Source organism: Falco punctatus (genome assembly GCF_963210335.1).
Source record: "Falco punctatus genome assembly, chromosome: 7".
In the NCBI taxonomy this organism is placed as follows: domain Eukaryota; kingdom Metazoa; phylum Chordata; class Aves; order Falconiformes; family Falconidae; genus Falco; species Falco punctatus.
The window spans coordinates 62,362,998-62,379,432 of record NC_137587.1 but is presented as its reverse complement, the minus strand read 5'-3'; the positions used below and the strand labels follow the sequence as shown (position 1 = coordinate 62,379,432).

Here is a 16,435-nt window from a genome sequence, read left to right as displayed (position 1 = left end):
CTTTATAGGGTAAAATATGTTTTTGAATGTCCTTTATATTTCCTTCCCCCAAACTGCTCTTCATTCATAGATATATTCCAAACTGAAAGTAACTCTGTGCTCCAGAGAAAAAGGTTGGTTTCATCTCCTGGGGCATCGTGGCTTCCCAGTGTTTTGCTCCTCAGGGTGGGTACAATGGAACCAAAGTGTCGAGGAGCTGCTTCATTCTCTGTTGATCGTCCTTAATAGTGATTGCTTACTGCCTTTGTCTTGGCATAGGCAGTGTTTGTGCCTCCAGTGATGATCCAGCTTCAGAAAATTCAATGGCTGAATTTGAGGAAGTCTTCCAAATTCTAGCATCCTTATTATTTGAATTCTTTCAAACCACTCTGGTCAGAAAAATCAAGCTGCAAATTTTGTGCAAGTATATTTTTTGTGGATTTCCAGCTTTCTGTTGGGTTACAACCAGAAGATGCTGTGAAACCGAAAAACACAGGAGAAAAAGGAAACCTTTTTGAAAATCAGTTTCCTTCTGGGGTTAGTTTGAAAGATTCGGAAGGGGATGGGCTGCTCTTTCTTAATTTTTACATATAAACGATGTAACAAAGGCAAATTAGACAATAATCACAATGTCACAATACAGTCTGTATGACTGCCACTGAACTAGCCAAAACCTGGAACCAAAACAAATATTTTGGAGTAGAAAGAATGAAGCTGTTCTTGTACTGAAGCTGAGCTTGTGGCTGAATCCAGGTTTAGTAGCAAAACCATGGCACTTGTAGCTGTTAGCAAATCCTGCCTGTGTTCTCTGCCTTTATGACAGTTATTCATCTGTCCTCAAGGCTTAAATAAGTGCCTGGACTCCGTGAAGTTTACACGGCACAAATACAGTTGTCTTCTGCCTTCCAACAAGAGTTGAGCTAATACCAGCTTCTTGCTGGAACTGTAGAGCCCACTGGGTCTGAATTCATTCCAGAACTTGATGGGTAACTACATTTCTCCATAGGGACAACTCATTTTGTTTCTATAGGGAACCTTCATGTTTATCTCCAGAAAAAATGACCTCTCAATGACTGAATAAAATAGGTGTTTTCTCTTCGCTTTATGAGATATCTCGCATCTTTTATTCACAAGAGGTAATCACTAGAGCAGAGTGGGGAAGTTGGAGATTTTCTTATTCCTTTCACTGCTTAAGGGGCCATAGGGTGAATTTAGCAGAGCGTTCTTATCTCCAAACTGTACTAATGTATGTTCTTGGCATAAAGAATCAGCTGAGTGGCATCAACAAAGAGATTTAAACAGATAGACAAAAAGATGAATATTTCTTTGTTCTGCCTGGTAAGCAGTGCATTGCTCATCATGTTTCAGGTTGACTGTAATTCAGTTTTGTGATTAAATAGGCTTCATGTTTTCCAGTGGTCCCTGTGTTCCTGGCACATGCTTCAAAGGGGACTGGAATGCTGGGAGGGCTTCAGGAATATCCACAGAAACAGTAGCAGTCATGAGACTTTATCTACTAGACTGAAACCCCAGCTTTAGAGTCTGTCCTCATCCCCCAGCACAAAATCAGAGCTTGCTCAAACCCGAGGATTTCTTTGTAGTGTGATCCCCTCACTAATTTAGATGCATCTTTAACCATTTGATGCTTCCGTGCCTTGGCTGTGCATCCATGTCAAACGGTTCTGGCTAACTGCACAGATTATTCAGGCCAGGTATTCTGCGCTGCCATGCTTAAACTTTCACTGGTCAGCAGTGCTTCCAGCAAGGCAGAAACGGAGGGTCAGTTCTAGAAGTGTGTGAAATTAAGAAGGCATCGAGCATTCCCCTGTCACCTATCCCAGCCTCAGCAGGCAGAATTGAAACCCTTGCAAAGAAAGTCAGAGATGCCAGAATAAGACTAGGAAGACAGGCTGTCACAGAAGAGTCAGAGATCACTCAGATCTGATACAGTAGTTAATTTACATACCTATTTACTGATTAAATATTTAATAAGTACAGATGGATTGGCAGTCAATTACTGTTTACTACACTTAAAGTTAATATGGGATACAAAGACTACATCATAAGCTTACTATACGTATCGTAGTGTTAGGTGCATGCAACAAAATGTCACTTACCAACACGTGAATGTCTGGTGATCAGGTAAGGGGTCCCTCAGTTTTGAGGGGTGACCTGGAGAGGCATCCCTGCTCAAGGGGAGATCATCGCCATGCAACCAGCTGCTATGGAAGGAGAGTTCAATAGGCCCTGATGGCTGCAGATATTTATAACATAAAATGGTTGATTTCTAGTCAGATTTTCTCCCGTCAATACAGTTTTGGCTGCTTATCAGCCCAGTTTCCAGCCAAACTATTTTTTTGGTGCTGAGTTCTCACTAATAGCCTCAGACAACAGGATTAACTCCAGTTAGGTGTGCGTGCTGAGCGCCTGCCTGGACCAAAGCTCCGTTAGTTCAAACAGGAGAGCATCTGCCACACTGACCATGCAGGAATCGCAATAGGCAGCACCACCCCTGGGCACTGCTGAAAGCTGTGTGGAGGGAGAACTTCCATTTCCACCGGCCACATCCAGGGATGAGGAAAGGGACTAACAAAAGAATAACAGCGAAAAGGTCAAAAGACATAGGACACTTTCCCACTTACCACACAGATCGTGCATACTCACTCCAGGAGGAGTGGGTTCTTGCTGCCTACAAATCTGTGCAGTGCTGCTCGTACCTGTATGATTCATTTCCACCATCTGTATTTGTGCCAAAATATAGATAGATACCCATGCAGGTCCATCCCTAGATGGAGAGACCAACAGACACAGACAGGTGGGGAGGCCTCCTTTTTCCATCTGCCTTCTGGAGATCTTGGCATACTCCCTCCTTCATTTATTCCCTAATTTATTGACTATACAACTGAAAAAAATGAAAGAAAAAAACAAGAAAAACACTGACAACACAGGAGAGCAGGGGAGAATCAATGAAATGAGACAGGACAAACAAAACGAATGGTTTTTTTGCCCCTTCAGCAAGTAATTATCATTGCTTCTGCTCAAAGTGCTGAGGAAACTATAGTCCTGCCTCTTCCATCTCCTCGCAGAACAGGCTATCTCAGCTTCACTTTTTAAAGCAACTGTTCTGATCTTAAAGGTGATAAGTATTCCAGAAAACATGAAGGGAAACACAGTGAAGTTATTTTGCTCAGCTTCCTCCGTGCTTTTCAACCAGCGATTAAAAACTGGAGCCTGGGACAGTTGTGTGCTCTGGTCCCTATGGAGCTGGGATCCAAACACGGAAGCCTGTCTTGAAAGACATGAGGAAAACTTCACAAACACATTTTATGAGGAGATTTTTATTTTTTTTTAAATTAAATTCCCCGAGAAGCTCTACCTATAGTGCTTTTCCAGGACAAGGGAAATACCCTTGTCCTATCAACACTGATGCAGAAAGCTTAGGCTTCAAGCACTGGATGCTGGGGGCTGTAAATCCCTAGATCTAGTCCAATTTTGTCTGCCTCTGAACCGTTCAGGGAAGCTTTGAGTCTGATCTAAATTGTCGCTACCTTACAGTCCCTGACTCGCTTCTTCTTGTCATGTTTTATATATTTATTGACTTTTACAGAGCTTCCTGAGTAATTCTTCAAGGAAGATTGACTGATTTAAGGGGTTAGTCATCCTGCAGGTTAGTAAACATGACAGCTGGTTGAGGATTAACAGGAAATCATGAATAAAATCATTGGGATTGATAAGGGATTCTGAAGCAATTAAAGTTTTCTTGCAGAAAGTCAACTAGAAAAAAGAAACAGAGTGAAGGTCAAAGGAGAAGGATGACCTCCTGCATACTGACAACCGCTGAGCCCTCAAATACAAGTGTACTGGTAGAGTTAGTGTGAGATGGTTAACAACAAGGGGATAAGGTGCTACAAAGAACTGCAGGCCAAGGCATAGGAGACCAGGAAGATCTGTGAGACCAGCAGGTTGGTGCAAAAGCATCTCAACAGGGTAGCGTGAAGGTGCGGAGCAGGATTAAAAAGAGATGGTAAACTGCTCTGGAGGTGCTGTTTATTGCCTGCCCTGTGGTGCCAATGGTAGAGTAAACTGCAGGACAAGACCAGGTGGCAGAACTACCCTCCAGTGCCTTCTCCAGGTAAGGGTTTGCTCATATACGGCGGCAAGCAGGCTGAGATGACTTCAGACAACTTCCTTCCACTTTCCAGTACCTCCATCTACTTCATCCCTGGGACTGAGGCTTGCTGCCTGCTAGCTGCTTCCTGATTATTCGCTCCCTGCCTTCACTTGTTACTGGTTTGCTTAATGCAGCATCTTTCTGTTCTCTCTCTTAACCTCTAGCTGCTTCTCCTGTCCTGTTAATCCCCGCTGATGACTTTAACATTCCAGGTGTGAGAGGCTCTGGCACTTTGTTTAATGAACTGGAAATGAATTGGAGCCTACTGGCTCTGGAGATCCCATACCAAGAGCCATCTGTTGTGAGCTGCAAATGCTGATTGGTATTCAGGGAGCTGAGCTCCAGTCTTACGTATGCTACCTGGCCCCTTGGTTGACTACTGAGCTCCTGACAGCTTCTAATGTGTGTCGCAGCAAGGAATGTCAGGACCAGTCAGGAAAATATGTTTAGGCAGGGTTAGGCTGAAGGGAGGGAGCCTAGAGTCTGGTATGGCTTCATGTTTGTCCTGTGGAGCAGGGCAAGGAACCCAGTGAGTGAAGGGATGTGTTTTAAAATACTCCGCAGAATTTGTTTTTTATCACAAGTTTTATAGTCTTTTCCTTTTAGCCTGATATCCTGGAGCTACATGATTAAGGGAACTTTGCAGCTTTCCTTTCATATTTTTATAAAGCTTATTTTTTGAAAAAGTATATTCTTTGTTTTCTTGCCCATGCAGTAAAGCCTTTAAACATTACTTGAATGTGACCTTTAAAATCTCAGAGCCAGAAAGCAACAAAAAATGAGCCTAAACTGCTGTTGCTTATGTTGGTTATGTTTTGTTAATTTTTAAATACTGTGAGTTTCTAGAATAATTTGATTCATGCCTTTCATTATACAGGTATATGTGGTAATACATTTAGAAGTTAAAAATAATTTCTCTGGCTGTGACAGAATTATACGGCTAAAAGGTTTCTGGATTTGTTGATCTCAGCAAGGTGTTCTCTTGAGACTGAAGTATAGCGGTATGTGAAGATTATATGACCTGCTGTCAACTAATCTCTGTGGTTTTTAGCTTTTGTCACTCCTCAGGAACTTCTTTAGTTTCGGGAACTCTTACGGTGCTGTGCTTGAAGCCAAGTTTATTAGCACTTGGAAGGAGATATAGGCTCTGCCCTTTCCCCACCCATGGTCTGATTCATCTGGAGGGTTCTGGAGCATCCATTTCCACCTGGACAGGAGAGATACAGCTTCATGTTTTTTAATGTATAATTCGAAGAGCCTAGCTCATCCTTAGGAAATAACAACATTCTAAACTGTCAAAAAAGAAAAAAACAAACCATCAACTTTTTTTTTTTTTTTTTAAACTGAGACCATTAAGCAAGAATGAGCAGGTGTTACAGTCTGAGTTTGAGCACCGAGTAGCCATGTGGTTATCAAACAACGTGAGTAGTGGAAAGAGTTTAATTCAGCCTTTTCTCTTCATTTCTAGAGTCTAACAGCCGACGGGCAGTGAACAGAGGCTACCTGGGTGGACTGCTGAGACTGTATCAAGACTGGCATCACAATGATGTCTCCAACAACTACATTTATATTCGTAGGGGTCTTCTGCTCTGCCTAAAGCACATCACCGACATCCAGCTGGGCAGAGAGACTTTCCTTGGCTCCCGGGGTATGGAGATTCTCTTTACAAGCGTACAGGTAAATGGTGCTTTTGTGCTTAAGTGAGATGGGTTGGTGGTTAGTGCTGGGTCCTACCTCACAGCTCAGGAAATTCCAGTTTTATCCTGAATTTAAATAACATATAAATGAAAAAACCTGAAATTGTTAAAATAAAAAGTATGGACTTTTTCCCAGCTAGTGCTTCAGAAAAGCTGAAATGTTTATATTTAAAACTAATTTTAATTCTTTCTGAGCTTTGTGAAAAATGTAGTTCAGGCTTTTTAATGCTTGTTTTCCCCACCCCTGTGGATCTTACTGTTGCTTGGACTTCATCTGACAGCAGTGCAGTATCTCCACAGAAGAGTTGCTTAGGTGTTTCATGAGGTGTTTTCTTTCGAGTATCCGGATGGATAGTTCCACCCAATCAGTCTTTCACACAAAAAAGTGTTGACTTAGCCAGGCTTTTGCTAATGAGAAACATCCATCAACTGTTTTTCAGGAAGCCCAGTTTTAATCTTGTGAAACGTTAATATGGGTTCACCAAGAAAGGTGACATGGTTCTGAGGATGGGATCCCTGTAAGGTATAGAAAGGGCAGGTACAGGACAGCAACAGTTCCCTCTGGTTCTCTCACCCATGTGCTTCCTTAGGCTTCTTTGGGGAAGTCACTTATGGAGAAACCTTCAGTTCCTGACCCATGTGATTCCACAAGGAGGGCTTCCATTGTCATTCCTCCTGGCCAGTGCGTTGTCTCATTCTAGGACCATGACAGACAGAATGAAAAACCTGTCCTCCTCCAGAAAGTCCATTGCCTTATGATCCAGTGTATTTGCTTCTTCACCTTTCCCGTTGCTGTCATGAGCAATTTTCCTGTGACCGAAATATTTCTTACCAGTAGTAAACGGTAGACTTGTAGAATTTTTTCACTTTGTTTTCCTCACAAGGAATTGACTGCTTTTTCAGGTGGGCTGAGGTGGCCAGGACAAGCAGATCTTTCCAGGGAGTATGACCTCTGTTAATGAGAAGTCCCTGGTCTGCAGAGACTTGAGTAGGGTGGATGGCAACAGCTGCTTGAGGGTAGATGTCAGCTCGTTCCCACTCAAGACCCTTCTCCAGCCCATGTAGCTTTCTGAGCTAACATCTCCTGATGGCTCAGCCTGGGAGCAACCCCATGGAAAGTACAAATATGGGGTCACCTTGGGTGAACAAACAGGAAATGACATACGGAGGCTCCAGTAAACACGGAGGACGCTAATCCTTCCAAAGGTTAGAAGTGGAGCGGAAACGACAGCTGCAGGGGCCTCCGGTTTGCTCTGTGCTTCTGCTGTGCACTGCTAGGGACATCTTGGAAGGGGAGTTACCAAGGTTAATAAATTCAGAGCTCAGCATTCCCTCAGTACTTCTTTGGGATATCGTCTGTCTTATAGAGTGTGTCTCCAAGACATGAAGTGTCGGGGGGAGCCTGGCAGCCCTAGGAGGTCTTATTCATGCTCTTCCCTGCTCTGTTCTGAGGTGGGGGCTGCTGTGGCTCTGAAATCTTCATAATCTTCATAGTAAACAGAAAATGGGAAAGCTACTCTCCTGAGGGGAGCTGCGGGCTGTAGTAAGACTGAGACAGAGACAGACAGGGCAGGCAAACCAACTCCTGCCTGGGAAGGCAACGGCTCTTTGTGTGTGTAGACAGTATTTTGGTACCTTTAGGAATTTGCTGGCTGTGGTGGTTAGCCTTGACTGAACTCTAGGCAGCTAATGAGAATTTTAAAGGTTTTAAGAGCTGGCTAGAAAAGTTCTGCTGAAACATTTTAATTTATATCTATATCTCTGCTGCAATGGAAACAGTTTTGCCAAGATGGGTTTGTTTTAACCTTCAGTGGAACTCCTGTTTACAAAGCTTGTGTAGATTAGTAGTGACTGCTACGATATTTGAGGAGAATTTAGAAATATTTTGAGTGCTGCTCATACCTGGAATGACAAATTATTTTAGATAATTAAATCATTTGTGAAAAGGAAGCACTTTCTGCTCCCACTTCTTCTTCCAAGCTCCGCTTAGCCTTTCATGGCAGTTAAATGGTATACTGATGTTAGCAACTGGCTGGCTTCGTGTGCACTGACAAAGCGCTGCCTGCTCAGAGACAAGAAAACAGGTTTGTACCCACTTTAGAAGACACTGGTGCATTGAACATTATTTTGCTATTTTATCATTTTTCCATCTGACTTTTTAAGCTTGTCTGATTTCTTTTCAACCTTCCTGCACTAGGGTCTACTCTCAGATAATATTATCCTATATTCCACTCTATATTTCCCAGGTGTAGCATCCATAAACATCATTACCTTTTGCCTTACTGTCATATTGAAACCTCCCTTTTTTAATGTATCAGAATATGTGGAGTATTCCAGATTCGGTAGAGAAAAGATTGAGTGTGGAGGCTAAAAAGCAAATCCCCTGAATTTGGGCTAGCTTTACACGGGCTTTCTGAGCTAGGGATTCACTCTTTCCTCATTCACAATATCCCACTACAAAATAAATGGGATAGTTTACACACATACAAAGCAGTCTTCTGTCTGTTTCTCAGATGTCAGTAAAAAAAGGCTTTTCCAATACAGTGGCGGAATGTTTTTTCAGTCATCTGTAAACTCTGTTATCTGGGAATCTGACAGCACTTTATGAACAGTAATGAAAACAGTCCCACAAATTCCCTGTAAAGTATCTCAAGGCTTGTTTGCATTTGTAAGTGAATTTGCTGTAAAGAAAAATGTGGCTTTCAAGCAACATCCTTGAATAACTCTATGTGTGGAAGTTCATTGTCTGGATGAACATGCCTTGTTCTCGACTACCTCATGTCACTTGGCAACGAATTAAGATGGCTGGCCCAAGGCAGACACTTATACAGCCCTGTGTTCACTGTTCTAGTAAAAACAGAACAGTTTCAGTAAACTATAATAGTACTGTTCAAGAATGTTATTCTGTTCCCACATGTAGACAAACTTTCCCTATCTTTCTTGTAATAACAAGCAAACAAAGGCAACCCAACTCCATGTGAATAAATTGAAACACTGGGAATAGAAACCAGTTCTCCATGGTGTTTGCTCTAACCAGAATAAAACTTTCCTTGGAGATGCTTTCAAAATTGTCTTTTCTCTCCCCCTTGTTCCTAACAGCCAGAAATCTAGAAATACGTATTAAGATTCTTGTAGTGAGGCTTGTAAGCATGTCAGCTTTAGATGATTTTTCTAGCCTCCCTACAGGGATCCTTGTTAATCCCACTGACTCTTATAATGCTGTTCAATCATACATGAGAAAACAGAATGAAATCCTGTACAACCAAAACCACCCCAATACAGCCATTTTTATGTTCCTGATTATAATAAAGCACTTTGCTATGTTCTTTGGTCACCTCCCTGGTTCTACTGAATTTTATTATTTTTTTTTTGTCTAGCCCAAATCCTAAATATGAGCTGTCAGACAATGGTGCAAAGTATCTGTTCTGCCTTCTGGGCTGTTATGTTTTATCTGTGCTGAAGGGATGCAAAAATATTAAATAGTATTAGAATATATTGTAATATTCCTCTTTTGCCTTATAGCACATTCATGCTGCTTATTTGACTTGCATTCTTGTTCTGATGAGCTAAGTGTCAGTCCCAAGCCACTAAAGATAACATGCTGATAGGCACATGTGAACTTAGGTGGGATGCTACTTTGGTCAGTCACCCTCTCTGATGGAGGCTGTGGTACAGATGTGCTTTTTTGGGGGAAAATCTGAAGGCTTGGTCTTCTGAGCATCGCACCTATCAGTTTTAAAAAAAACTTCACCTTTCTGAAGCAGCTGTAATTTGCTTATCCAAACTCCCTGTCTCTGTTATTTTTAAGACATACAGCTACTGTGATCTCCCGGGGGGTCTTAGCTTGTAGTTCTTGGGGAGGGGGTGGTGGTGGTGGTGGTGGTGTGTTCTCTTTGCAACAAAAGACCAAGGAGTTCACTTACATAGCATGGTAATAAAAATACAAAAATATTCTACGTCATCAAAGAACATGTGAGCTCTTGTAACTTCTTACACTTCTATTTCCTACTTTGGATTATAGGAGTAAAAAATGTGGGATACTGCAGGAACTCAGTATTTTATGACTAGGTAATATATAGTGATCTTTCAGACTAATTATTGGGCCAAGTGCTTAGCCATGTAGAATAGAGTACAGCGGGAATGCTCTCTCTGAGTATACATTGTGCACACTGACTACAGTGAAATAACGGTGTTAACTGTGATAGTTTACATGTGTTGGTTTTAGCATGATAGCTCTGGGTATAGTTGTGCTGAAGATGCAGAAGCACAGATTTTGGCATGTGTTGGCAGCCAAAACATATACATGGGCTCCCTGTAGGACTTTAAAAAATCCATATTAAAGAATATATCTCTTCTGTACTACTGTTGCTTGTGTTAGCTAGGATATTTCAGCTTATGCTGTTATCATGCTTTCCTTCAGTATAACCTGACTGTAATGTCTTAGAGCAGAGCTAGGGGATGCGGTGTCTTCTGCATCACTGGAAGTCCCCTGAGCTCTGTGCTAGCCTGTATTTCTGTAAGCAATGGACTGCAAGAACTTGAGGTCTTGCTGTTCCAGGCATATTTCTTTAATAGTAAAAAGGAGAGAAGAAAGAAAGGAGAAAAAAAAGGGGGGAGGGGAGGAGACTATAGATATAAAGATTTCATATTCCAATCAGAAGAGTGCCTCTGCTCTGAGGGATTGCATGTAATAGGCAGGGCAACTGTCAGAGGCAATTCTTAACATTGTTCTCCTTTGGTTCCTAGGACTGTTTATCTTGCAAAAATCTGGATCCTATCGTAAACACTGTGACTCATATTCTGAGAAAGTGCTACCCCAAGGAGCCTCTGCCTGTGGTGACAGTAAGAAGTTCCTATTCCTTCCCTCTTCCTGGGAATGCCAAGGCTGAACCTTCATGTGAGGGATCTGAAGGTAAATGGCTGAAGGGTGAGTTCAGTAGGACAAAAAGGACCACAACATCAGGATTAAGTGTGGGGTCCCTGTAGGGGACTCTTGGCAGCCTAGTCCTGAGGTTTATGGTCAAAATTAATCTGATGGACTACATTGTCACTCAGTAAAAATGAACCTATTCTCAAGCCTTCTTGAAGCTGGAGATTCTGTTTGGAGAATAAATGAGATAAGATTAAAAGGAGCAAGGAAATGGGAAAAAAAGCCCCAATCCTCCTATTATCCAAAAAATAATGGAACAGAATGGGCATAGCAGAAGCTGGAGATGCCATCACTCTGCAACAACTTAGGGAGAGACAATTGTGCCTGTGTGTGACTTTGTGGAAGGAGCACTGCCCTGCAGCTTTTTCAGTAAAGAATTGCAGGAATCCTTTTTCCTTCATAAAATAAAAGCAGATAGCAGTCATGCTGCATGGGTAAAAGATGTGGGCTCTTGCTGAAAAGCAGAACTCGAGCACAGGCAGGATATCCACCCCACAGAAAAGGAGAAACAGCAGACTCCATGATACACACAAGCAATTTCTCTGTCCCTTTCAGTTTCATGTGGAAGATGCTCAAATACAATAATGATGATAGCAGTAAACCACTCTAATCTAGATAATATAGATTAAAAGCATCCTGTAATATCATTGCAGCCAAGCAGAAAATCTCTGTATTGCTTTGTAATACGAGCTGGATCCATATCGCAGTGACATTTGTCATGGTTTTGAAAGGCAGTGCTCCAGTCCAAGAGAAAAGAGCTTTAAAAAGTGGGAGATTTAGTGCCAAATTCATTTATACTAGATTAACAAATGGGATCTGGTTTAGTCAGGGTAGTGGTGCATTGTAGTTTGAAGGCATGCGTGGCACACATAGAAGAGATTACGTATATTTCTGTGGAGGGCCTGAGAGGGTTATTAGGTTGAGTGCTCTTGCCTCTACCTGTTTTCTACTTCTGCAGGTGACTATGAAAGTGATGGAGACGAAGAGGCTGAAAAAGACCTGGATAATGAGGATGTGGAGAGTAAGGAGGAAGTAGGTATATGAGCCATAATTTCCTTAATCATCCACATACTGGAAAGTAAAACTTTTCGGTGTCCATTTTGACATCCTGATAAGCTGTCTAAGCAGAGAATGTAGATGTGCAGGTGGTCCCACATAAACACACTTCATTAATTATAGAAGGATACCTGAAAGAAGGAAAAGAGAAAGCTCTGACTTTCATTGAAGAGAATCCCCTGCATTTATCTTCTTAATTGCCATGCTTGTCACCCAGGATGGTGTGGGTTTGGTGACTTCTCTGTTCCTGCAGAGAGGCTGACCAGTGACTATTAGAATCACACGCACCATCAGGGATAAATGATGGATCTTTGATTCCTCTAGGTATAGACCAGAAATGGCACTTAGTAGGGGAAAATTGACTTATCATCTAGGAAAGACCAACCCTCTTTTTCTTCCCATATCAGAACATATTTAGGCTGTGCATCTACCCTAAGAAAAAGGTTAGTTCTTTAAAGCCACAGCTGGGGCAGGTGAACCTATATTACTTCTTTATTTGCTGCTGCACACAGATAAATAATACAATGAATTATTCAATACTTTTCTGGCTTCTCCCTTTGCACGCTCCCTGTCATGACCTAACTGGCAAAAAAACCCTACCAGCTGAGGAGGAGAGTGCAAAGGTTTTTTTGTGAAAATACATGCAAGCTCATACACAAATGTGAAGTAGTGAATGCTGCAATAATTCTTATCCATATAAAGTGGTTTAGGAAGGCAAATTAAAGAAAGTAAGTTGCAAATGCCATCTAATTAGATATGATTGAGACTCTTGTGGAAGGGTATTTTCATTACTTGCCCTGTCTTTTTCTCCTCAAGTATTAAACTGAAGTTTTTCCAGTGGAAAAAAAGGAAGCCTTTTAAAAAAAGCCACATTAGCTCAGTGTCCTAACTTGCCCCTGTCTGACTGTTTTTATCTGAATATTAGAGCTCATCAAGATGCTCATTAGGAATAAGGTTCATAGTGAATTTATCTCCTTCTTTAATTAGTTATTCATTCAGAAACAGAGCCTATATGCCTCTGAACTATTTCATTATTCATAAGGATTTACCAAGTAGATGTGAGCAGTTTTTCTTGTGTTTTTGTTTGTTGTTTTTTTTTTTTTTTCCTAAGAGCTTGCTCTGAATGTGAGTTTTAAGCACCATTTGTCTGGTATGCTGGTCATATATCTCCTGTGACAAATCTTTCTAAAGGGAAAGCAAGGAGGGAATGGATAATGAACTTTGTTTACCTTTTTTTTTTTTTTTTTTTTTTTATGACATACCATTTGCACAATGTTTCTTGATATTTATATGACTTACAAACATTTTCACAGCTACATAACACATATCTATGCATACTAGTAATATCAACCAAACTGAAACTTGGCTCTACAGTACCATCAGTAGCTGTTCAGACAGTTCTACCAAAACCAAAATCACCACATCAGCCATCTACCCTTCTCAACCCAAATCTTCAGCAAGGTTGAAGCTGCTTATGCATCATTCTTGCGTGCTTAGTGGCAAATCCTTTTAACTGACCTCGTACTCTGGCCCAAAGAGCAGTTCAAACTCTGCTTTGCAATGTAAGTGTGGCTCAGGGTTTGAAATGTCGTGGACACTTCTGCATTCAGGCAACTATTATTTTTTCTTTTGATAACAGCTTCAGAAATTAGTCTATTTATCAGGAGCAAATAACTTTTTTGCTGGCATTTGATGAAGCATAATTAATAGTGACATGTTGAATTATTTGAATAATGCTGTAGTGTAATGTCCACTAGTCAATGTCATGTCTCCATCCCACCCTCTTGCCCCATATTTTCCTGGTTTCTTATGAAATGCCTGAATGTTTGACAAACTGAACAGTTTGGTTTTCGTTCTTATATCTGCTGTGGAGGAGGCTGTATATCAATGCAGAGTTGCCTTTGTGAAAGTTTCAGATAACAGTTCTTATCCCCGATTAGCTGATGGTTGAGACTTAAAAAGCTTTTTTTGATACAAAAGTATCGGGAAAGTTGGAGACTTTAGAAGATGTATTGGGCAAGAATTTGACAGGGTTTTATAAGCAGCATTTAGTGATGGAAATAAAATATAGGCAATTAGTGCCTGCAAGTTCAGTGATATGGACGTGGGCCTTTCAGTTGATTGGTAGGCACTCAGAGAAACCACGTGGTAGCCTAAATCAAAGGTAGAGGTGTCAAGTTTTCTAATTTTGCTGGTGGCCTGTGAGGACAGTTTTGGCTTCAAAATACTTTGAGAATTTTCTTGCTAAGTACACATTTATTTGATTAGTGTTTCTTTGAATCATAACATTACCAATTACACCTTGACGACCTGTGCCTACTGGTTTATGCAGCATAAGCAAGGGAATGGATGATATGCTCAGAAATAACTAGTAGTTGTTGGTGTTTCTTACTTTGAAACCTCCCAAGCTGAGGTGCTTATGAAAAGGTTCAAGTTTCCATCTTGAGACCTGTTTGAAACCATCTTTTCCTGGTATCTTTACTTAAGTGCTCAAATACCAAAACATCAAATTCCACCTTTTCAGAGTGTAGTTTTTTCCTCTTTTGCCTCTATTTTCCATTCCTAAAATGACTTTACAGCCTTTATGACTATAAAAAGGACAGTTATAGGACTCATTAAATGAGTATGATGTCATTAGAAACAAAGGGTATTATGCAGAATATTGCTTTAACAGTCATCTTGTTGGGCATGTTTAATATAAAATGCTTTCTAATTCTGGTGTTGTAGGATTATGATTTGGAGACAGATGTGAACAAATTGAGGTCGAGGCCAGTGCTTGACCGGCCAGAGGAAGAGCTTGGACAATATGAAGCAATGTGCCCAGAACTTTCCCATGATTTTCAGGTACTGTCACAGTGTGGCTTCCTTTATTTGTGAATATTCAAGAGTTTAAGAAATACTTGAAAGGGAGTACTGACAAGATTGCACTGCCACTGAGTGAAATGCACAGTTCGAATCATTGTTCTATTGCAGTTTGGGACAAGAAATAGAGTATTGCACTCGTTACAAGTCTTGGAATTTAGGAGAGCTAAAAACTGTTTCAAATATGAATCTGGAAAGGACAACTGGCTTAATATAGCTGCTGTACGCACAATGCAGTGACAGTTGTTATGACCATAAGTAGCCAAATGGGATTAAATTATACACTTGCATGAAGGCAGGGGTGGAGTTTTGCATGACAGATTGGCCTCCTTTACCCTGCTGTAACATTTATGTTTTTAAAAAATGCCTTGCAAATTATGTTCCCTAATTTGTTAGAACAATCAGTGTTGGTTGGAGATGACTCACCCAAATGACTCAATCTGATCCTTTTAGTTTCTGAGGACTACTGTTGAAGCAGCTTTGTGGATAGAGAAATTCTGGCAGGTGGTCCATGGGCTGATTTTACTCTGGCTGTTTTATTGGATGAGTACAGCTTTGGGAGATTTGAGAAAATATTTTCTCTTTCTTCCCTGAAAGGTTTCCTCTGGAAGGAGGCACAATCTGCCTTTAGTTTCTTTTAATTTGTTCTGCTTTTTAAATTTAAAGGAGCTTGAATCGGAGTCTGAGGAAGAGAAGACCTTGGAGGACAGGACTGAGAGGCTTCCCTCTGCTCTCTGTCATTGCATTCCCAGTGCTACTTCTGTGAAACATCTGAACTACAGATGGAGAAATCAAAGTGTCACAGAGGCAGGACCAGATCCAGGGGAAAAGGACTTCAAAGTCCCACTGCAGAGTTGGACAAAGAAGGAGAAATGCAGATGGGATCAAAACAATGAAAAGAGAGACATTGGAGAAGCAGCCCAAGGTGTAGACTCCTGTGAAGAGGAAAATCCAGCCAGGAGTCATGCGCTTGCTTTGCGTCCTCTCCCAAAAGATGCTGCTTGGTACAAAAATATGTTTTACCCTGAATGTGAAGCCTCAATCAATCCTAGTCCTGGAGGGAGGCTGGAGAGCTCAGACATAGTGACAAATCTTCTGGAGAAACACCAAGGGGATATCCCATTCCACAGCCCTCGCTTCTACGTAGCTAAGGCCAAGTGTGTTAAGTCCATACTGGACTACAAAGACTTGGCCTTCCCCGATTTCTGGGGTCACCAGCCGCCTTCTTACAGCAAGCCCATGCTGGAGCGCAGATATGGGGTTCAAAGGTGATTGTGCTTTAATTACCACAATGGGAGCTCTCTCAGCCTCAAAACTGGTTTATGTAGGTTCTAACTATAACACCTCTGAATGTCTTAAGAAGTTCTAGAACAAATTTTGGGATATCCAATGATTTGCCGCAAGGCCAAACAGCAGGATGGTCTTATTTGGGTTTTCTTCCTGAAGAAAGGGAAATGGTATCCAACTGGATTACAAACAGGATTAGGAATCGGCCAGCCTGTTTCCTATCTCTGACACGGACTTTCTGTGTGTCAGTGGATGAGTTGTGAACTGACTGTGCGTTGCTTTCTATCTCTTAGATTAAGCTGGTAGTGGCTACCCTGGAGTAAGATTTTTTTATGACTTCTGTGAATCCATAAAGACTCCCCTAGCTCATTTTCCAAATTGTTATTGATTAAACTAGTTATTGATGAACGTATCGATGTACCTATGTGTGTGATGGGGCTAAGCTGCTCAAAG

General features: G+C 41.3%; 1 protein-coding gene across 1 annotated transcript in view; it reads left to right on the top strand.

Moving 5' to 3' along the window:
* Window positions 1-16,435, top strand: part of AGBL1 (AGBL carboxypeptidase 1) — a 465,261-nt gene that overhangs the window by 88,298 nt on the left and 360,528 nt on the right. Inside the window, exons 7-11 of the mRNA XM_080396228.1 lie at window positions 5,619-5,827; window positions 10,594-10,759; window positions 11,736-11,809; window positions 14,561-14,677; window positions 15,362-15,963. Coding sequence (XP_080252354.1) covers window positions 5,619-5,827; window positions 10,594-10,759; window positions 11,736-11,809; window positions 14,561-14,677; window positions 15,362-15,963 — 1,168 coding nt within the window. The remainder of the gene's footprint in view (window positions 1-5,618; window positions 5,828-10,593; window positions 10,760-11,735; window positions 11,810-14,560; window positions 14,678-15,361; window positions 15,964-16,435) is intronic.